Source organism: Bufo bufo, chromosome 3 (assembly GCF_905171765.1).
Source record: "Bufo bufo chromosome 3, aBufBuf1.1, whole genome shotgun sequence".
NCBI classification, from domain to species: Eukaryota; Metazoa; Chordata; class Amphibia; order Anura; family Bufonidae; genus Bufo; species Bufo bufo.
In genome coordinates, this window is record NC_053391.1 from 40,370,108 (window position 1) to 40,392,543 (window position 22,436).

The following is a 22,436-nucleotide window of genomic DNA, read 5'->3' on the forward strand; positions in this document are numbered from 1 at the left end:
GGACAAATGCACCCCTATAGAGGCTGTACAGCAGCAATCCTGCGCTGTACAGCCTCACAGCAGGGCTGATCGAGGTCTCTGAGAGACCTCACACAGCTCCTGCACTCTCCGGTCACGGCGGTCACATGACCGCCGGGCCGGAACAGGAAGCGCACAGCGCTTCCTGCTCTGCAGACACAGCGCTCGGTGAGCGCTGTGTCTGCAGCGATCGTGAAGGCAGGGACACCTGGGAACTGTCCCTGCCTTGTCTTAGGGTTGCCCTGCTGTCACTGACAGCGGGCAACCCGATCAGCAGCTGCACGATTAGCGTGCAGCTGCTATTTCTGACAGGACGTTTTAAAACGTGCTGTCAGAAATAGACGTCCACCCATAGGACGTTTATAGTCTATGGGCGGACGTGAGGCTGTTAAAGAGGACCTTTCACCGCTCCTGACAGGCCTGTTTTAATAGCTACTTGCATTCCCCATGTAATAACAATTCTGGAGCATCTATTCTTATGTCTGTATGTTGTGCCATTCCTGTATTAATTCTACTAGAAGTTATGAATAATTGCTAGCAGTCTGCAGTAAGGGTACAGAGGGGAGGTAACCAGTTGAGGGTGTGTCCCTGCACAGCCTGACTCTATCCAATCAGTGCTGCCATTGTCAGACTGTGCAGGTACACGCCCCCAACTGGTTATCACCCCTCTGTACCCTTACTGCAGACTGCTAGCAATTCATTCATAAAGTCTAGCAGAAATAATACAGGAATGGCACAACATAGAGTTATAAGACTAGATGCTCCAGAAACGTTATTAGATGGGAAATGCAAGTAGTTATTAAAAACAGGTATGTCAGGAGTGGTGACAGCTCCTCTTGAAGTCTGACCTCTAGTGGTTGTTTTCTTCTAAGACAGGTTCATATACACTAAGACTTGTCGCATCTCTATCTCTTTCATTGTAAGAAAAATTGCACAGGTTCCCCCTCAAATAGACAGAAAAATAAGCCTGGTCAGGAGTGGAGTAGAAATGAGACTTTTATGCACCTAAATCAGGCACAAAAAAAGGAGGTTACTGGGAGATTGACTGCGAGTCGAACCTTGCGCTCCTGTAATTTGCCCACTGGCTCCTGGTATTGCTGATACGGCCCAGGTAGGTTTAGCGTTAGGTCCCGAGCTACTTGAGAAACCTTGGCGCAGTGCTCGGGCTCAGACATGTCCTCCACCAGTATAAAGGTTAGTAAGACCGCAGTGTGCACCTGTCTTTGTTATATTACTTTTACTGTTTATCACATCCACACATTTGTTATCCTGTGTAGGATCTCCATTGTGGTACTTGTGGTCCGCTGCAGGCATCCTCCATTGTATGCATTTTTGCTGGGGATTGCCATTAGCAGCAGACCACAAGTGCAGGGTATGCCCCCCCCCCCTTGTATAGATGCACCACTGCATATGGGGTTGAGCACTTCCTGCTTTTTAATACCACGCTAATCTATAGTTTGTATTAAAAAAAAAAGGCGCACCTACATTAATAGGTCGGAAAAAAGACGCAAAAGCTTGAAAACTTCTGAATTGGTCTTAAAACAGGCGCAAAAGCCTCCAAAACAGGCGCAAACTCAGTTGGAAAATAAGACTGAAAAAATAAGACAGTTCAAAACAGGCTATTTACTTATGAAAACAGCCGCAGACACTCAGTAAATGTGCTCCAATATCTTTACAGGGAAGATACCTACAGGTGGCACTAGAGACAGTTTTCTTCTTTCTGGAGGAAAGCTCCTAGGCATAAGGTAGTACCCCAGACCTGGGGGGGTACTTCAATTTGTACATAGTTTGAATTGTTGTGCCTAATGCATTTTATCGTTTGCTTCTGGCTGTATTTCCCAGCAAGGAATGGGTGGCAAAGGTTGGCATGAACAGGGTTAACCAGTCTTACTCCTCTCTTGGTAAGAGTGGGCTGGTCCCGCTTCCTGTCAAGAGGGGGAGTTCTTGTCTAGAGACGAGAGGAAGCAATCTGCACTTTTTCCCTGCTCCCGATACAGAATTCTTCAGAGAGAATTACTTTAAAAAGTCTCAAGGACCATATTTTTTGCTTTATAAGACGCACTTTCCCCCCTTTTCTTGCTTGGGCCGGCGCTGCACTGTCCTGATCCTGTCAGGTGACAGTGCAGCGCGGGCCGGAGAAGACAGGGGAGCGTGACTTCTGCCGGAGAAGACGAGGAGCCATGGCGCAGGAGAGGTAAGAGGAGTTTTTTTTATTTTATTCTGATCTGAGGTCTGATGGGGGTCAGAATTAAAGGGCTGATTTGAGGTCTGATGGGGTTCTGACATGGAGGGCTGATATGGGGGTCTGATGTGATGTCCTGATATTAATGGGGGTCTGATCTGAGGATCTGATATGAGGTCTGATGAAAAATATTTTTTTCTTATTTTCCTCCTCTAAAATCTGGGGTGCATCTTATCATCGGGTGAGTCTTATAAAGTGAAAAATACGGTAAATCCTTGAGGATAAAGACGGCAACGTGAACTACTACATCTGCATCTACAGACACTGCTGTAAGGTGAGGGACTACAGCAAAGCCACCCATCACCAAACAAACAATAGGTCAGCATGACTCAAGTGCTGAATTGCCACCAACCAACCTGCCTCCACATCCTTACTGGTGCCAGAGAAAATTTGTACTAAAGTCTGCTGCTACTATACGTATTTCCAGTTCTACATTACACTTAGTAAAAAAAAAAAAAGACTTTGTTATGTTCAATTCAGTTCATCCTTCAGTGCTATATTTTCACTGCACCGATCTCCAGGGAGCAACAGCCTGAGGGAGTACATCGTGAGACAACACCTCATCGGGGCCACTACCACTCCTATCCTCTACACCAGCTTCTCATGGGGGCAACGCAATATCAGATTATATCTATTAGAAATTTCCTTCTGTTCCAATTCCAAAATGACAGCCACCAAGGTGGTCAGCTGCTCCACCACCTGAGACCCCCAGTGAATATGTGGTGGTTGTCACTGGCTGCTCATTTCACCAATATGCAGCCAACATGAACGGCTGTCCAGGCAATACATGGACTGACCATGTTCGCTAGATCAAGAGCAATTGCAGATGTGACACAAGGTCTTCCAGAAAGAGAGGATGCTGCGCTGGCTAAAGGAGGAGGGTCCGAAGTGGTGGACTCCTATTACCGCCATATGACCCATATGGAAATAGGTTATCACAAAATGGACAAACCTTTTAAAAAGGTAAAGAACATGCTTGTGTAAGCCAGTGACACAGCAGCTCCTTGATGCAGTTCATCCACTATATATGTATATATGTATAAGGATACGGATATGGACTTTGGCCTGTAGACGTCTTTTTCTATGTGCGCCAGGTTTTTTGAAACAAGTTGTGTTTGTACTTTTTGGCCTCGAAGGACAATCTGCATCCGTGGTTTCAGATATAAAATGCTGCAATATACCTGAAAGAAAAAAAGTGAATACATGATAAATTATGATAAATAAGAAAATACCTTATATTATTATAATTCAGCATAAAAAAAATAGTTACTTATTACTAATTGATATTCTCTTACAAACCATGCTGCAGTTGTGAGATATTCTCTTCACTTCATTACAATGTCGCCTCCTGTTGTTCAATCTGTATAGTAATGTGCATGTCCACCTATAGAGGTGGACGCACATGCTCAGTTCCATCCTTCAAATGCCACTAGTTGTATCTACTGTTCTAAGCTGTGTCAGTTACAGAGAGATAGGACACGCCCCATGAGCTATGATAGTAGGAGATATCTGCAGCAGAAAGGGCATGCCCCCTGGGTTGTAATGGGCAGAGAGCTGAAGAGGAAAAAACACATCCCTCTGAGCTGCAGTACGAGAAAAAGCTACAGCAATTCAAATGGGGAGTTCTCAGGGTCCATGTGAGGTACAGGGCCGTACGTGACCACTGCCCCCAGTTATTGGCCGCAGTGGCGATAGGTCACCCATGCAGTAAGTCACTAGGTCATGTACTGCATGGGTGCGGCCTGTCAACACGAATCCCTGATTCAGTTTACAGGGCAGATCCTTTGTGCATGCGCTGGCACTTCCAGTTAAGGCGCGTGCGCGAGATTATCATATTCATCTGCCAGCACATTAGAGAATCGTCTCCCCTCACAGATGTAACATTTGTTCAGATGGACTAATCGATTCGCCCATCCCCAGTATAGACCGCAGTGTACTGCGGCATTTGTAAGTTATGTAAATGAGGTGGGTTTTGTAATTAGGGCTATGAAAACCCACGGACTGTGAAATGAGCTAACATTTTCCACCTTAAGGTGCTATTACACCGCGTGACGCACGGGCAGTGCGAGCGCGATGGATGAGAGTACACATGCCAATGCAAACTGAACGCTGCAGGAACGACTGCTGCCGTCATTCCTCCCCTATTCGGTTCTAATCATTATTGGCAGCACACCCCGGATTACACCGGGAGATATGCTGCCGATAACCGATGACAGATGCCCAACAGCCGATGAACGAGCGTTTGCTTGATTATACCATATTAGGCAATTATCGCAAAGGAGTGTTCCGGTGAACGCTTGTTCCCGATAATTTGTAATCGTGCGGTCTAATAGCCCTTTCTCCCTGTACCTCTCCCCATACTCCGTCACCGCCTCTGCCGCTTGTCTCAATAAACACGTAACCTACTTTCCAAGAAAATTTGTCTCAAGGGTCTACTTCAGCTGCGACGCTCCAACAAACAGGAGTCATTTCATACGAAACTCATTAGTAACAAATATAAAATTGTCAAGATGGCTGACGAAAGAAACAATCAGAAACGTAGTGTCCGTCAAGGCTACAGGCATACAAAGAATGCCATGGCCCTACTGCTGTAATAAACAGACGTACAGTGCAGACCACTGCTCTCCCCCCACCCCCAGAGATAAGATCAGCGGAGAGCCCTGGGGGTCCAGGGAGGTGCTGACCCTCTTATCAGTATTTGCACTGTGGGGGTTGGGAAGGAGGACTCAGACAGGAGTGACTTGAGGGTCCCGGAGTAAACTGCAACAACCAAAGGATGGTCCTTCACTACTCTAAGCCTAGTTTCACATTTGCCTTTTGGCATTCCGGTTTTGAGATCCGGCAGAGGATCCCAAAATGCTTCCGTTTTGGGTCAATGCATTCTGAATGTGGATGCTCCGTCCAGGATGCCTTCCGATCCGTCGGCATTCCGTTTTGTAACCGGACACAAAACCACGGGAAGCTGCAGGTTTGTGTCCAGTCTGCGAAACAGAACAAACCGGATCCGGCACTAAAAACCAATGTAAGTCAATGGATCCTAAAAAACTAGGTCCGTCACCCATTGATTTGTATTTAGTGACAGATCCGGTTTGTTCCATTTCAATTTAACACAACCGCATCCTAGGGGAACGGATGCATCCTGATGTGCAAGTCAAAACGGAAGCGTTTTGGTCCGGTTTTGAGATCATCTCCTGGATTTTAAAAACCGCAGATGTGAAAGTAGCATAAGGTCTGTATTAGACCTGCCAATGTAGTAGACGATTTTTTTGGGGAGGAAGCGTTCCTTCCCAGCAATCGTCTGTTAGCGGAGGAGACTGCCATATTTACATGCAGCGGTCACCTCCACATTAAGGGAAGGAGCGATCGCTGATGCCATTGCTCGTCCTAATACTGAATCACCGTTTGCCGGCGGCAGATGGTGATTAGATGGCAAAATCTGCCGCCTGCAAACAATGATTTTAAGCGTGCTTAAACATCTTGATGCCCTGATAATCTGCGGCACTTCTAGGGCTGTATTAAAGCTGCCCGTACACATTAAGGCTCCATTCACACGTCTGCAAAATGGGTCCGCATCCTTTCCGCAATTTTGCGGAAAGGGTGCGGACCCATTCATTCTCTATGGGGATGGAATGGATGCGGACAGCACACAGTGTGCTGTCTGCAGCCGTAATTGCGGAGCGCGGCCCCGATTTTGGGTCCGCAGCTCTGCAAAAAGATAGAGCATGTCCTATTCTTGTCTGCAGCTTGCGGACAAGAATAGGCATTTCTATGGGGGTGACGGGCTGGTGTGTTGCGGACCCGCATTTTGCGGGTGGCGCAACACACCACGGACGTGTGAATGTAGCCTTAATAGCTGATCAGCCGACTGAACTGTGGGAAGAGTGAAAATATTCATATTGCCTGATCCTCGTCTCCTCCAATATCATGGGAGCTCCCCACACAGTGCATGGTCCGAACCCACTGCTCTCGGTCTAGGTATATGGCCACCTTTCGCCTTGTAAAAGTTTTAAAACAGATAGGCAACTACTCCATAGACTTTGGTGGCCGTACCCTTTGAGGGATATATTGCTACAGAAAAAAAAAAAATATTTTAACCCATGAAACTGCGGTTTTGTGGGATTGCTCAGTTTTGGGACACCTAGTCTAGAATCGCAAACAAGGACATCCCTCTTCGGCTCACTTCTTGTACACCAAGATGCTAAACATCAATTACTAAACATACCAGGGCCAACAAATCTTTCACTCTGGGCCCCATATGCAAGTTTCCAAGGTGCTCTGCACACTATAGGCCCCAGATATGACAGGCAATAAGGGTCCATTCACACGTCCGTAGTACATGGCGGATCCGCAATACACCTGGCTGGCACCCCCATAGAACTGCCTATTCTTGGCCGCAATGGCGGACAAGAATAGGACATGTTCTATTTTTTTCCAGAGACGCGGACCGGAAGATCAGGTGTGCGCTCCGGAAAGGAGGATGCGGAGAGCACATAGTGTGCTCTCTGCATCCATTCCGTCCCCATAGAGAATGAATGGGTCGGCACCCGTTCCGCAATTTGCATGGAGCCTAATATTGAGCTGTGCAGAAGTGGTCAGGAGGACACTCCCTTGTCTGACATCACTTCCTGCTCTGCAGCTATTGGCTGTAGCTGCACCAAACAGACTTCCTGCTCTGCCCCCACCCATGCACTCAGCATATATAACGGTTTATTCTTAAAGGCTATGGACACCTTTGAGGGCAACCTTTTTTTTTTTTTTTTGCATTCTACATATTTTTTCAGTTCTTTATTCAAAATTTTCAGCCACAATCCTAGTATAAGGGCTCATTCAAACGACCACATGAACGAGTCTGCATCCGTTCTGCAATTTTGCGGAACGGGTGCGGACCCATTCATTTTAATGGGGCCGCAAAAGATGCGGAAAGCACACCGCGTGCTGTCCGCATCCGTTGTTCCGTTCCAGGGACCCGCAAAAAATATAGAGCATGTCCTATAGGCATTTCATTAATGGGCCTCCCGTTCCATTCTGCAAGTTGCGGAACACACACGGGCGGCATCCGTGTTTTGCAGATCTGCAAATTGCGGACCCCAAAACACGGCGCGGTCGTGTGAATGCGCCCTAACAGAGCAGTAGGGTGCCGTGTTTATATTGAATCCTGTCATCTGACGGGTCATGTGAATCCCTGTGATCTGCAGAAGCTCATAAACACTTATCAGTGTGACAAGAATGGAGTTGTAATGAGTGTTGCAGACTGCGCAGGTGGTTCTGCTGGATGTCTGGGACTCAAGTAGAAAATGACAGTCTGCAGATACACGCTCAGTTAACCCCTGTAGTACAAGAACTGGTGGAAAGTTTTTACCAAGACCAATTGAAAATGATTTTTAGCCCAAAATGAATAGAATGAAATAAAAAATCTGAGCCTTTAAAGCCAAATACAGGAGGGAAAGTGCTAAAACGGAGCAAGGAGCCTGTGTGACGCACTAAAAGCGGAGGTGGCCGTAGTTTTGGCAGCTTTTTCTGTACAGTCCAGTAACAAACAGCAGTAGTTATTGCATGTGGTGCTAAAGCAGATGTACAAGATTAGAAAAACATGGCTGCTTTCTTCTACAGGCTGCGTGTGGTATGGCAGCTCAATTTCACTAACCACAAAGGCATTGGGCTACAATATCAGGCTCAACGCTTGGACAGGTGTGGTGCCATTCCTGGAAGAAGACGGCCATGTTTTTTTTCCAAAGCCTGCGCAGCCCCCTTTAAAGTGCACAATATAAAACAGAGATAGTGAAGAAGACAGATCCCAAAATGGCGGACTATACGTACCCTCAAAGAATAGTCGCTGTCAGGAGCAACAAGTTCTATCCTTTCTTGCTTCTTATATCCCTTCCTGAAAGATCCATCAATCTCCTCAGGAATTTTTATGTCATATTTATCCGCAGTAAAATCAAATTCCGATTTCCCGTTTTTGTCCCTAAATAAGAAGAAAAAATAGTAACAGCTAAAAAAAAATAAAAAAAAGCCTAAGAACGTTAACACATTTCACCATTTCTTCTGCATCTATGTGCACACTACAGAGGAGACACAATGTCTTAGAACTCCAGATAAAATGGTCAGATTAAAGAAGCAACCTTAACTGGACAAAGCTCATTCCCAGAGCTGGCGATCATGGTTACAAAGGGAGCCCCATATAATAAAATGCTGGGATTAGGCTGGATTGCGGCACTGAAAGGGGTTAACCGCCAGGATTAGAGTTTTCTTCCAATCCTGGCAGTTGCAGTGGGAATGCAGCTGTGTATTATGGCTGTCTTCCCATAGGTTATTGCCAGGGGCAGGTTGGCATTGTGCCTCACCGGGAAGAGTCTGCCAGTGGCCAGTCTTGCGGTCATTGCCATGCCACCGTGGCATGATAATGACAGCACCACAGGGCCGTCGTCAGCCTACGATGTGTATTATGCACATTGCCGCTGCGAGGGGCCACCAGCGCCCGGTCACAATGTGCGAAGCGAGTCCGCTGTGCTACCATTATAAACCTCAAATGAGCAGAACCTGTGGAGAGGTGAGATCCTGCCCACAACAACAGACAGCAAGGAAAAACAGAAAGATCTGTCAGCACGTGAGTCTATCTGATCTTCTCAGACCTCTCACAGGGCAGGCAGTGACAGTACCCCCCCCTTCTACGGGTGACCTCCGGGCACCCAGGACAGACCTTATCCGGGTGTGCCCTGTGAAAGGCCTTAAAGGGAATCTGTCACCTGCTTTTACCATTTTTAAGCTAGCACCATCACTATGTTGACTAAAGTACCTTATTTCCAGCAGTCTTCTTTTTACTTGATTTCGTTTTGTAGTTTTGATATAAAAGCGCTTTTTATGTTATGCTAATTAGGGTCCGAGGAGCCCAGAGGGGGGTTTTTTTTCCCTCTCCGGAGCCCAGTGACGCCCCCCTGCAGTGCCCAGCCCGCCTTAATTTGAATTCCAAGAATGCCTCCTGATCATCAAATAACCTCCCACAGCCCCGGCAAACGGTTCTGCCCCCTCCCCACGTCATAGTCTACCTTATAGAAATGCCCCGTCCTTCTTCCTGTCTGCGGCCAGAAAACTCACGCAGGCGCAGTACTGCCAGCGGACTGCGCCTGCGCGATCATCAACGTCCTGAGGGCAACAGCGCTCAGGTCACATCACTGGGCTCGGCGCATGCCCAGTGAGACTTTTGAGGCTGTTGCCCTCAGGACGTTGATGATCGCGCAGGCCGCTGGCAGTACTGCGCCTGCGCGAGTTTTCTGGCCGCAGACAGGAAGAAGGACGGGGCATTTCTATAAGGTAGACTATGACGTGGGGAGGGGGCAGAACCGTTTGCCGGGCCTGTGGGAGGTTATTTGATGATCAGGAGGCATTCTTGGAATTCAAATTAAGGCGGGCTGGGCACTGCAGGGGGGCGTCACTGGGCTCCGGAGAGGGAAAAAACGCCCCTCTGGGCTCCTTGGATCCTAATTAGCATAACATAAAAAGCGCTTTTATATCAAAACTACAAAACGAAATCAAGTAAAAAGAAGACTGCTGGAAATAAGGTACTTTAGTCAACATAGCGATGGTGCCAGCTTAAAAATGGTAAAAGCAGGTGACAGATTCCCTTTAAGAAGGCGTCTAGCACTGACATCAGTCGCTGGAACCCACATTCTTTCTTCTAGACCGTAACCCTTCCAATGTACAAGGTACTGAAGGGAACCACAAAGAATACGTGAGTTAATTATTCTGGACATCTGAAACTCCAGATTACCATCCATCATGACAGGAGGAGGTGGCAAGGGAGATGGTTCAGCAGGTTCCACATAGTTTTTCAACAAAGATTTGTGAAACACATTATGGATCTTCCAAGCCTGCGGAAGTTCAAGACGAAACGCAACTGGATTAATAATGGCAGAGATCTTGTAAGGACCAATAAATCTTGGGCCCAACTTCCAAGAGTGTACCTTCAACTTAATGTTAGTGGACAAAAACACCAAATCACCCACGCAGAGGACCAGACCAGTCATACGTCTCTTGTCAGCCATGCGTTTATATCTTTCGCCCATTTTTTTCAAATTGATTTGAATCTTCCGCCAGATAGGTGACAATGAGGAAGAGAATCTCTCCTCTTCAGGTATACCAGAGGACTCAGTCCCAGAAAAAGTACCAAACTGAGGGTGAAACCCATATGCACCAAAAAATGGTGACTTATCAGTGGACTCCTGTCTACGGTTATTCAAGGCAAACTCAGCCAAAGACAAAAATGAAGACCACTCGTCCTGATTCTCGGAGACAAAACACCTAAAATAAGTTTCCAGATTCTGGTTAGTGCGCTCAGTTTATCCGTTCGACTGAGGGTGAAAAGCCGAAGAGAAAGACAACTGAACTACCAGGAGAGTACAGAAAGCCCTCAAGAACATGGAAACAAATTGCGTCCCCCTATCAGACACCACATCAGAGGGAATGCCGTGTAATTTCACAATGTTATCAATAAACACTTGAGCGAGAGTTTTGGCATTAGGCAAACCTGATAATGGTATAAAGTGCGCCATCTTACTGAAGCGGTCTAAAGAGCTGAACCCGGACATACCCTTATTTTCACCCCGGCAGCATCCCTGAGCCTAGCATCGGAGCATCTCATGCTCCGATGCGCTCCCGTGCCCTGTGCTAAATCGCGCAGGGCACGGGCTCTTTTGTTTACAACACACTGCCGGGCAGTAACTTCCGCCCGGCAGTGTGTTCGGTGACGTCACTGGCTCTGAGGGGCGGGCTTTAGCTCTGCCCTAGCCGTTTTACTGGCTAGGGCAGAGCAAAACCCGCCCATCAGTGCTGGTGACGTCACCGGGGTTCCTGTCAGCCCCATGGAGAGCCCCGGTACATCACCGGAACTCCTAAAAATGCCTTTGCCCTGCGCAATTTAGCGCAGGGCAAAGGAGAGCATCGGAGCATGAACTGCTCCGATGCTCATGTCAGGGGGGCTGCCGGGGTGAAAATGGAGGGATGTCCGGGTTCAGCTCTGAACCCGGACAACCCCTTTAAGTCCATGGACAAATGCGTCCAAGGACAGGATGGGATGGACAAAGGAAGAAGAGATCCTGAGGGCCGAGCATGAGTCACCTTGGCAAGTGCACAGGTCTCACAGGCTGCCACATAACCCTCCACACCTTTACGTAAACCTGGCCACCAGAATCTCTGAGAAATAAGATCTACAGTGGATCTGCTCCCAGGGTGTCCCGCAAGGACAGTAACATGATGCTCCTTGAACACCTTGTGTCGAAGCCCAGAAGGAACAACCTCCCTAGAGAACAGTAATCAGGTGCCTCACCTTGATCTCCCAACACCTCCACCTCAAGTTCAGGATAAAGGGCGGATACCACCAACCCATCAGCCAAAATCGGAGCAGGATCCTCCGAATCTCCCCCACCCAGAAAAACTACGCAACAAAGCATCCGCTTTGACGTTTTTGGATCCAGGGTGATAAGTGACCACAAAATTAAATCTGGTAAAAAACAATGACGATCTGGCCTGCCTTGGGTTCAGACGCTTCGCTGATTGCAGGTAAGCCAGATTCTTATGGTCAGTAATTACTGTAATGGGATGAATTGCTCCTTCTAACCAATGGCACCATTCTTCAAAGGCCAATTTAATGGCCAGCAACTCTCTATTACCAACATCATAATTTCTTTCGGCAGAAGAGAGTTTTTTAGAAAAAAAAGCACAAGGGCGCCATTTGCCAGGAGAGGGACCCTGCGACAACACTGCTCCGACTCCCACTTCTGAGGCACATCGGGTTGCACCAGAATGGGAGCAGAGGCAAAACATTCCTTTAACTGCAGAAAAAAGCATGTAATGCCTCTTCAGACCAGACTGAGAAATCCACACCTTTCTTGGTCATATCAGTCAAAGGCTTGACAATAGTGGAATAATTCAGGATACATTTTCTGTAGTAATTAGTAAATCCCAAAAACCGCATCAGCGCTTTCTGATTCTCAGGTCGATCCCAGTCTAATACCGCACGGACATTTTCGGGATCCATACGAAAACCTGAGGAAGAAAGTAAGTAACCCAGGGACTGCAGCTCCTGAACAGCAAACACACATTTTTCCAACTTAGCATACATCTTATTCTCCCGGAGGATCAATTATACTGGTCTTAAATAATCCAGATGAGTCTCCATATCGGGCGAGTAAATTAGTATGTCATCGAGGTAAATAACAAACCTTCCCACCAAGTGATGAAAAAGGTCATTGATAAAGTGCTGAAAGACCGCCGGGGCATTAGTCAAACCAAAGGGCATGACCAAGTTCTCGAAGTGGCCCTCAGGGGTATTGAAGGCCTTCTTCCATTCATCCCCCTCCCTGATTCTTATCAGATTATAAGTCCCTCTTAAATCCAACTTGGAAAACACCTTGGCTCCAACAATGTGATCGAAAAAATCTGGGATCAAGGGAAGGGGATAAGGATCACGGACAGTGATACGATTTAGCTCCCGGAAGTCTAAACACGGTCTAAGGGTCTAAACATTTTTTTTTTTTTTTAAACAAAAAAGAAGCTGGCAGCCACAGGTGACTTAGATGGTCTAATATGTCCTTTTGCTAAACTCTCGATAATATACTCTCGCATAGCTACTTTTTTGGGTTGAGAAAGATTATATAACGGAGACTCTGGCAATTTAGCTCTGGGAATAAGATTGACCGGACAATCATACTCTCGGTGAGGGGGTAACTCCTGATCGCCACCCTCAAAGAATACGTCCAAAAAATCTGAAAGAAACGGGGGTAACACCTTAGCGGATACCACAGGAAATGATGCACCGAGACAGTTGTCTAACCAGAAATCACTCCAAATTACTGATCTGTCTTGCTTGCCAATCTATGGTAGGATTATGTCTGATCAACCATGGCAAACCTAGCACTAGAGGAGCAGGAAACCCTTCAGCACAAAACAAGAAATTGACTCAACATGGGAATCACCCACCCTCAAATGAATATCCTGCACCATATGAGTCAGACACTTTTGGGAGAGAGGGGCGGAATCAATAGCAAACACAGATATCCCTTTGTTTAATGCGCTTGTTTTAAAACCATGACTCTGAACAAATTGATAATCAAGGTTATTCCCTGCACCACTGTCAACAAATACTTCTAATTCAATATTTTTGGAGTCTAGCGCCACCATGGCAGACAGGAGAAATCGGGTACTACAGGTAAAAGACAAAAATACCTTCTCTGACTGGCCATCCACGCTACCAAGAGATCTAGTTCTCTTACTATTAGTTAGATCACTTTTTTCTTTTTCTTTTTCAACTTGAGGTTTAATATAAGGACAAACGTTAATAAAATGTCCTTTTCCAGAGAAGAAACAAAGTTTTCTCTGAACCCTGAGGTTCCTATTACCAGGGCCTGAAGAGACCTGTCCCAACTGCATAGGCTCATCACCAGACACTAGCTTAAGTGACTCTGTACCCCGAGGGACAGAAGAGATTGTTTTCCCATATGATAGTGCATCCCAAGAGAGGGGAACCTTGCATCTCTCTCTCAGGCGTCTATCAATCCGTACGGCAAGGGACATGGCCGCCTCCAAAGAATCAGGGTTTTCATGGAATGCCAGAGCGTCTTTTAGTCTCACAGACAGCCCCTGACAGAACGGACTACGGAGTGATGGGTCATTCCACTCCGAATCAATTGCCCATCTCCTAAATTCAGAACAATATGACTCCGCAGAACGTTCTTCCTGACTCCAGCTACGCAGCTTAGATTCGGCCAGAGAAACCCGGTCTGGGTCATCATAAATAAGGCCCAGGGCTCTGAAAAATTCATCCACCGATCGGAGGGATTGGGAACCGATCGGCAGAGAAATAATAATCCCCACTCTTTGATTCTCGTCCCCAGATGAAAATACAATTTACAAGATTCTCTGAAACGAACAAAGGGGCCAGCGTCTCCCTGAGACCTAGACACAACACTCACACAAAGTAGAAACAGGAGGACTTAGCTCGAGATGAGTAAGAAGCAGGAGAACCTCTAACAACCAGTTTGAACTCCAGAAGAAAATAACAACTGCAAGGTCTGCAGTGAGAGGTGGGCATAAATAGAGCCAGTAAACAGCAAAAGAGCAGAACCTGTGGAGAGGTGAGATCCTGCCCACAACAACAGAAAGACCTGTCAGATAGACTCACGTGCTCTAAGTCTACCTGATCTTCTCAGACCTCTCACAGGGCAGACAGTGACATCCTGTCTATTTGGCTTGGCCCCACCTACAACATGGGGCCACTTTTACACAATCTTATAGGGCCACTTGAGTTCCCAATCCGCCCATGGTTATCGCATGGCCACAGTGGCAGCGCCCACATGACCGCCTTGACATAATAGTATGTCAAGGTGCGCCAAATCACAGCAAAAGGGTTTGCCTCTAGCATTTACAAGTGGCTGCTTCGCACCCTCATCTCATGTTGGAATCCGTAACTGTAAAACGCAAAGAAATATGGTACTGCTATACAAAAAAAAAACTGTAGTAAGATGCATACCGCCTTAAATTCCAGATGATGATCCTTGTGCCTTTTTTCCCAATAATTGCATCCAGTTCCGCCAGTAGGTCCTTTTCTGAATTCAAAAGAGAATGCCCCAAAATTGCCTGTAGATTTACATCGGAGCTCGGGGTATTCACCACCTGCCGTTTGTGGAGTTAAGGAACTAACCAGGTATCGATCTATAGTAAAATTCTATCAAAGGGTTACATCCATCACAGTCTTTATGGTCCTTGTCAATCCGAGTGCCAGGAACCCCACCCCACAAATAGATTGATGGTTCAGAGCAGTGGCCTCCAGCTGTGCGGCAAATGCAGCACAATGTAAAGAAAAATCCCCCTTAAGTACCAGGCCCATTTAAATTTTTTCCTCCCCACATTTCAATAGCTATAACTTTCATTTTTCCGTTCAGATAGACATATGAGGGGCTTATTTTTTTGCGGGATAAGATTTTTTTAATGGCACCATTTAATTTACCATACCATTAGGGTGGATGGGATTTTCCTGCACTGCTGAGCTGTGCCTTTTGCACAGCTTAGCAGGAAGCTTACTATGGCAGGCCTGGAAAGCTTCAGGCTGTCATGGTAACCGGTCAGAGGCCAGCAATTTCACTGCGGGGCTCCGATCAGAAGGCAGAGGGAGCCGCATTGCTTCACCTAATCTCACTGTTGAATGCAGTATCTGAGGGGTTAAATTACAGGGTACGGCGTGATCGCCCTTCCCCGCCATTGCAGCTGGGTGCCTGCTGCATTATACTGCCACCACCGGCTGTGTATGAAGCTGGTTCACCACCACAGCCCACTCCATGCAAGCCCTCAGCCACTGTGCCGTACAGGTAAGTCACAGTGGCTGAAGGGGTTAAAGGGGTATTCCAGGAGTACAATATTTATGACCCACCCTAAGGACATGTCATCAATATCTGGTCGGTGGGGGTCCAACACCGCCACCAATCAGCTGTTTGAAGAGGGCACAGCACTCTAGTGAGTGCTGCAGCATCCTCGCAGCACAGCGCCGTTCATGGTATAGTGGCTGTGCTTAGTACTGCGGACCAGACCCATTTGCTTGAATGCTACTGAGCTGCACCTCGGCAATTTCTTCAAACAGCTGAGCAGCGGTGGATGCCAGGAGTCGAACCCTGCGCCCTGAGGATAGGCCATCAATAGCCTAATACTTCTGGAAAACCCTTTTAACCACTTCATGACAAGCACAACTACCTACGGTTTGATTGTGAGGGGGAAAAAAAAGGATATTTTGCTTGTTGAAGGAGATGATTGGCACGATGACCTGCTCGGCATTTACGGCTTCCAGGAAAGTCTGTGACAACATGCCCACGTGCATCGCAGAGTCATTTTTGGTCAGAACAATCGCATCCTTGCCTAGACGCATGGAGCCGGATTTAAAACCATTTCCATAGAGGCCGACCGGAACGTGACCTTGTACTGCAACCTTGTCACTGAATCCAAAACTGTGGGAAAAAGAAGAATGAAACATCTGATAAACCTACTGCACACAGTCGATACAACTATTCCGACTACTCCCGATCCACAGTGTTATTTCCCAGTCTGCGCTCATTCTGTAAATTTACCTAAAGTGATGGAGTTTTGCACTTCCTGGCAGAGTCTCTCCAGTGGGCGCTGGTTTTACTTTTCTAATCCTAAATTTGCAGGTCAATGGCCTAGCACTATTCAGCTGCTTAACCCTTTAACAGGGTTGTCCAATTTTAAAAAAACAATCATTATATACACGGTTATTGAATTCACAATTAAAGGGGTATTCCGGTGGTTACAAGTTATACCCTTGCCACAGGATAGGGGATAACAGACTGGCGATTGTGCTACCACTGGGTACCCGTACCCCCTGCAGCCCCCTAAAAATAACGGAGCCTGCAGTTGCACATGCGTACAGCCGCTCCATTCACTTCTATGGGAATTCCGGAGATAGATGAGCGCTGTATTCAGCCATCTCAGGAACTCCCATAGAAATGAATGGAGAGGCTACGCACATGTGCGACCGGCCGCCCCATTATTTTCAGGAGGGACTGCAGGGGGCCCCCGTACTCACGATCGGTGGGGGTCCCAGCAGTAGAACCCCCACGAACTAATAGTTAACCCCTATCCTTTGATTAACCCGATTCCGCCATTTTTTTCTTTAGAAATATCCCATATGTGGGCCCTAGTGTGCTACCTGATCCAAATACCGACCTCAGAAATGTATGAGGACCTTGTGGAATTTGTGGCCTCTATTTGTTTTAGGGCTCATGCACACGGCCATAGTTTCTGCCTGCATCCGATTCACATTTGTTTGCGGATTGGATGCGGACCCGTTTATTTCAATGGGGCCGCATAAGATGCGGACATCACACCATGTGCTGTCCACATGCGCACGTCCGTTTTGCAGCCCGACACAAAAAACAAAAAAACAGAACATGTCCTATTCTTGTCAGTTTTGCAGACAAGGACAGGACATTTGTACATAAGTTTAAATATAAATGGCGGTATGCACTCGGACGGGAAACGTGTTTTGCAGACCCGCGATTTGTGGACTGCAAAACACTTACGGCTGTGTGCATGAGAGCTTAGGATGTTTGTCAGGCCTTATGTCAGGTTTGTAGTGGGTTCGAAATCACCCCCAAAATACCCCATTTTCGAAACTTCAGGGAATTCATCTAGGTGTGTAGTGAGCATTTTGACTACACAGGTGTGAGCCATAAAAATTAAAGAGGTTTTCCAGGACAAATATAAGGATGACCTACCCATAGGATAGGTCATCGATGTGCAATCGTTGGGGATTCGACGGCCCCGCCGATCATATGCTGGCTGCAGGAACACCACAGTGCCGTACACTTTGTAGTGGCTGTTCTCAGGTACTGCAGCTCAGCTTTCAGTCAAGTGAACAGGTTTCTACAGCACTCTGTACACTATATGTCCATAACATCACAGACATTCACAACATTGCTGCATGTTAGGCTACATTCAAATTGTACTTTCGCTTTAGGTTTATTGCGGCAAAGCTCCCGACGTACACGCTGTGCCGGACTTTGCCTCACTGCAGTCAGACGGTCATTACTATTTTTCACTTTTGCCTGACACAGACCTAGGAGGACATACCGGTAGTTTATTATCCCTCTATAAAAGAAACTGCTACACACTGGAAACCGCGCCCAGGACCTACCTGAGCATCTTGTGCAGTTTGTCGAGAGTCATCCCATTCCCATTATCTGTGAAGGTTAAGCTCAGTTGACCATTTACAACAGTCTGATCAATCCAAATCTGCTTGGCACCCACATCAGGGTCATACGCATTATCTGAAATAAACACAGCATTAATGTCAAGACCCTGACCACCAAAGCCTAAAAGCTGACTTACAGCGTACAACATGCCAATTTTTGGAAACGATCGTTACTACAAATGCCGGTTCCCGATAAGAGGCCTGTGCAAAAGCTCATATCTTTGGGTTTCTAGTAAAGATAGGCAAATTCGCTTTTCTGACAAAAAAAGATAAAGGTAATTCTTTCTGATGCCAGCTGATGTTAGACATACTAATTTTCATATTGTATTCCCAGAACAACCAAGAGCCTACAACAGTCGAGTAATCATGTATATTAACTGGTCTCCATAATATAAATAGTACCCCACCCAGAGGTCCCCCCAAGGCCTCTCAGCTAGAAAAAACCATTTTCTGCTTTGCTCTAATAAAGGGCTGTTATTCTAGTTAGGCTAGGAGGCCTGTTTAAAGGGCTGATTAATTAACCAGCTTTTGAATCCTTTTTGAAAGAAAGCTGAATTGTCTGAGTTTCTCACATGCATCTATCACTCGGATTTATATTTTCTTCAAAATACTAGAAGACCACAAACTCTTATATACTAATTTTCAGGACAACTGGAGTATATTGGATTCGTCTGAACTGAATCACAAAAATTTGCGAGAATTTGAGTTTTTGGGAAAATTCAGGAAGAATTATGAATCAATTCGCTCATCTCTATTCTGCTGCTCTGGCATCGTATATCTGTCCCTTAAAAGGAATATTTTGCCACAACCCCTTTAACTTAGAACGTCTAACAGATCCTCATAGGAAAGCAGCTTAAAGGGCCGTCTGGACTGTTATTTGCAGAGTCACTTAAAGAGGACCTTTCACCATAATAAAACCTCTAAACTAACTATACAGACGCGTAGAGCGGCGCCCAGGGATCCCCCTGCACTTACTGTTATACCTGGGCGCCGCTCCGTTCTCCGGTTATAGCCTCCGGTATCTTCATAGTTAGGCTCCACCCAGGGGAACCTGCCGGCGTCTCCTTCTCCCAGGCTGTAACGCTGGCCAATCGCAGCGCTCAGCTCATAGCCTGAGAGAAAAAAAAAACTCTCAGGCTATGAGCTGAGCGCTGCGATTGGCCAGCACTACAGCATAGAAGAAAGAGACGCCGTCAGGTTCCCCTGGGTGGAGCCTAACTATGAAGATACCGGAGGCTATAACCGGAGAACGGAGCGGCGCCCGGGGATAACAGTAAGTGCAGGGAGATCCCTGGGCGCCGCTCTACACGTCTGTATAGTTAGTTTAGAGGTTTTATTATGGTGAAAGGTCCTTTTTAAGGCCTATTGCACACGACCGTATGGCTTTTTCAGTGTTTTGCTGTCCGTTTTTCATGGATCCGTTCCGTTTTTTGTTTCCGTTTCTGTTCCGTTTTTCCGTATGGCATATACAGTATACAGTAATTACATAGATAAAATTGGGCTGGGCATAACATTTTCAATAGATGGTTCAGCAAAAAACGGAACGGAAACGGAAGACATACGGATGCATTTCCGTATGTGTTCCGTTTTTTTTGCGGACCCATTGACTTGAATGGAGCCACGGAACGTGATTTGCGGGCAATAATAGGACATGTTCTATGTTAAAACGGAACGAAAAAACGGAAACGGAATGCATACGGAGTACATTCCGTTTTTTTTGCGGAACCATTGAAATGAATGGTTCCGTATACAGAACGCAAAAAACGGCCAGTAAACGGGAAAAAAAAAACGTCCGTGTGCAGGAGGCCTAAGCCTGTGCTCCATATTGTATTTCGTGGTAGCATAAAGCCGCATCCATGGCACTTTGGTTTGTAAGGTGCACCCCTCAAAATGAACATGGCAGGCACGCTGTTAGAGGGGTATTCCACAAATCATGTTCATACCAATAGTCCAGAGATGCTCTGTTTTAAAAAGGTTTGCATTTTCAATCACTTTTTGCTCCCATGGTGCTGCTGGGTACAGGCTCGGAATAGAATCAGTCTCCTTCCACCTCTGGCAGCTGACAATATAGTCCATTCTTCCCTCCCCCTACAGGAGTCTCCTCCGTTATATTGCCTTGCTTCTGCAGAGGCTTGCTTCTTCCTGACTAGCAGGGCAGAATGCTATTTCTATTGACTGTAGTGAAGAGAATCACTATGCAGAGACCTGTCTGTGAGGAGAGTGACTGAGCATGTGTGTCCACCAGCACTAAAAGTGGACATGAACATTGATATACACTTTCACCACCAGGTGGCACCCTTCTTGGATGTTGCTTTTCTAAAAGTATCTGTTAGAAGTTGTAAAGCCAGTCTTTCCTGGTATGGGAATAGCAAAGGGGGCCATTGTAGTGCAACTGGGGTTTGCTGCAGATTTTGACTCACCCAATGGAGAAAAGCTGCAACAAACCTGAACAATTTGGTGCAAGAAACTGACAGGAGTTAAAAATCTGCACAGAGTCTTAGGACCTCAATACCGGAGGAAAACGCTTCAGTTTTGGCCCCATTCATTGTCAATGGGGACAAAACTGAACGGAACAGAGTTCACCAGAAAGCATTCCGTTCCCATGAAGCAAGCAGCGTTTCTGAGTGCGCAGAGCAAGACGGATCTGTCAATACTTACAATGTAAGTCAATGGAGACGGATCCGTTTTCTCTGACGGATCCATCCCCCATTGACTTACAATGGTTTTAGTGACGGATGCGTCATGGCTATTTTAGTGATAATACAACTGGTTCCGTTCATAACGGATGCAGACAGTTGTATTCATGACAGAAGCGTTTTAGCTGATCCCTGGCGGATCTAGCAAAAACGCAGATGTAAAAGTAGCCTAACATGATACCTAATCTGTGCTGTCCACAAGATCCGATACCCCCATTGACATATAAAGGGGTGCACTAGGTATACAGTATTTCTGACAGCGGTCTACAGACTACACTATTCAGGTTGTCAGTCCCAATGAATTCTGAATGACACCAGTGTGAACAGCGCTGTATAACCACGCACATGGACTTACCTATGAGCTCTGCGACTGCGCTGAAAGGCCACGTATGACTGGTGGAATTAGTGTGCAGGAACTTGGGGCACAACTGGAAAACAAAAGTCAGGTACGGGTCAGCAGAAAGCATCGGGGTTCACTACAGATTGATGACCCCGCTGGATCCCTAGCAGTAGAATCCCTAGCTTGGATTATGGGTTCTGGGTCTAGCGAAGGTTGCTGTTCCATTACAGCTGGCGGGAAAGTCTGCGTGTGCACACTTCTGTGGGTGCATGCCTTTACACCAGGAGATACTGACCCTCGTTGGTGCCCAGGCTGTTCTGCCTCTTTTCGTCATATCCCTGCCCCACTCTTCCTTTGAGTCCTCCTTCTCTGCAGCGAGATCCCACGCCTGCACTATCCATTGCTTAGCCGGGGCATGCGCACTGCGATGCCCATTGTGGGCACGGCATCGCAGTAGCTACTGCGCCGGCCAACGGCGAGAAACATCGGCGAGGAGGCGGACCAGAGACACCCACAATGGGTATCGCAGTGCGCATGCCCCAGCCAAGCAATGGATAGCGCAGGCGCCGGATCTAGCTGCAGAGAAGGAGGACGTAAAGTAAGAGCGGGGCGGGGATATGACGAAAAGAGGCAGAACAGCCTGCGCACCAACGAGGTGAACTCCACCCCTGGGCACTTGCGAGCCCTAATTTACATATGAATAAAAGTCCTGTGACAAACTCCCCTCTTTTGAGGTTGCCACGAGTACTTGGAGAGGACTACTTGCCAGCCTCTTACCATGCGATTACGGTCCCATGTTGAATGTACCGGTTTTATGCAATAGCTGCGTAGTTATATAAATAAGTTCATGTATTTTGCTGTCTATTGCTACCATGTGGCTAATGGAGTCTTGCCTCTGTCCTTGGGAGATAAGTGGATCACTTCTCAATTGTCTCCAGGACAAAAGACTGTGTAGAAATGGTTTTGGACAGAAAAGCCATGAGTACAGCCAGGCCAAAGAGACTTTTACAAACTTTTGAATTCCTGGTCTAATTCGTGCCATTTTGGGATGTGTTAAATGTCTATGTGTATTGTAAAGGGTGGGACATTGTGTATTTGAGTAAGTGATGTCTGTCCTATTGTCTCCCCGTGTGTATTGGCGATTTCCCTTTGTCCTGAGAGATAATGGAATTACACCTCGGTTGTCTCCAGGACAGAGGACATTGTGTATTGTCCTGCCTGGGATAATTATGTTAACCATTGTGTACCATAATTATATCACAGGCAGAGGGGAGGAGGTTATGTGGGTTGTAAGCTTTGTGTATGGGTTAATGTATGTTTATTGTGGGTGTCTCCCTTGCATGGGATAAAAGAAATTGTATGTTTGAGTGCCTGTGCCTTCCAGCTTTG

At 46.7% G+C, this 22,436-nt stretch overlaps 1 protein-coding gene across 2 annotated transcripts in view; it reads right to left on the reverse strand.

Moving 5' to 3' along the window:
• The window catches only part of MORC3 (MORC family CW-type zinc finger 3), a 48,400-nt gene that overhangs the window by 18,422 nt on the left and 7,542 nt on the right, over nt 1–22,436 (reverse strand). For both annotated transcript variants that reach the window (XM_040423114.1, XM_040423113.1), the window contains exons 2-7: nt 21,063–21,135; nt 17,955–18,087; nt 16,034–16,248; nt 14,784–14,931; nt 8,078–8,225; nt 3,310–3,441 (exon numbers count right to left, since the gene is read on the reverse strand). In XM_040423114.1, the coding sequence (XP_040279048.1) occupies nt 3,310–3,441; nt 8,078–8,225; nt 14,784–14,931; nt 16,034–16,248; nt 17,955–18,087; nt 21,063–21,135 (849 nt within the window). The remainder of the gene's footprint in view (nt 1–3,309; nt 3,442–8,077; nt 8,226–14,783; nt 14,932–16,033; nt 16,249–17,954; nt 18,088–21,062; nt 21,136–22,436) is intronic.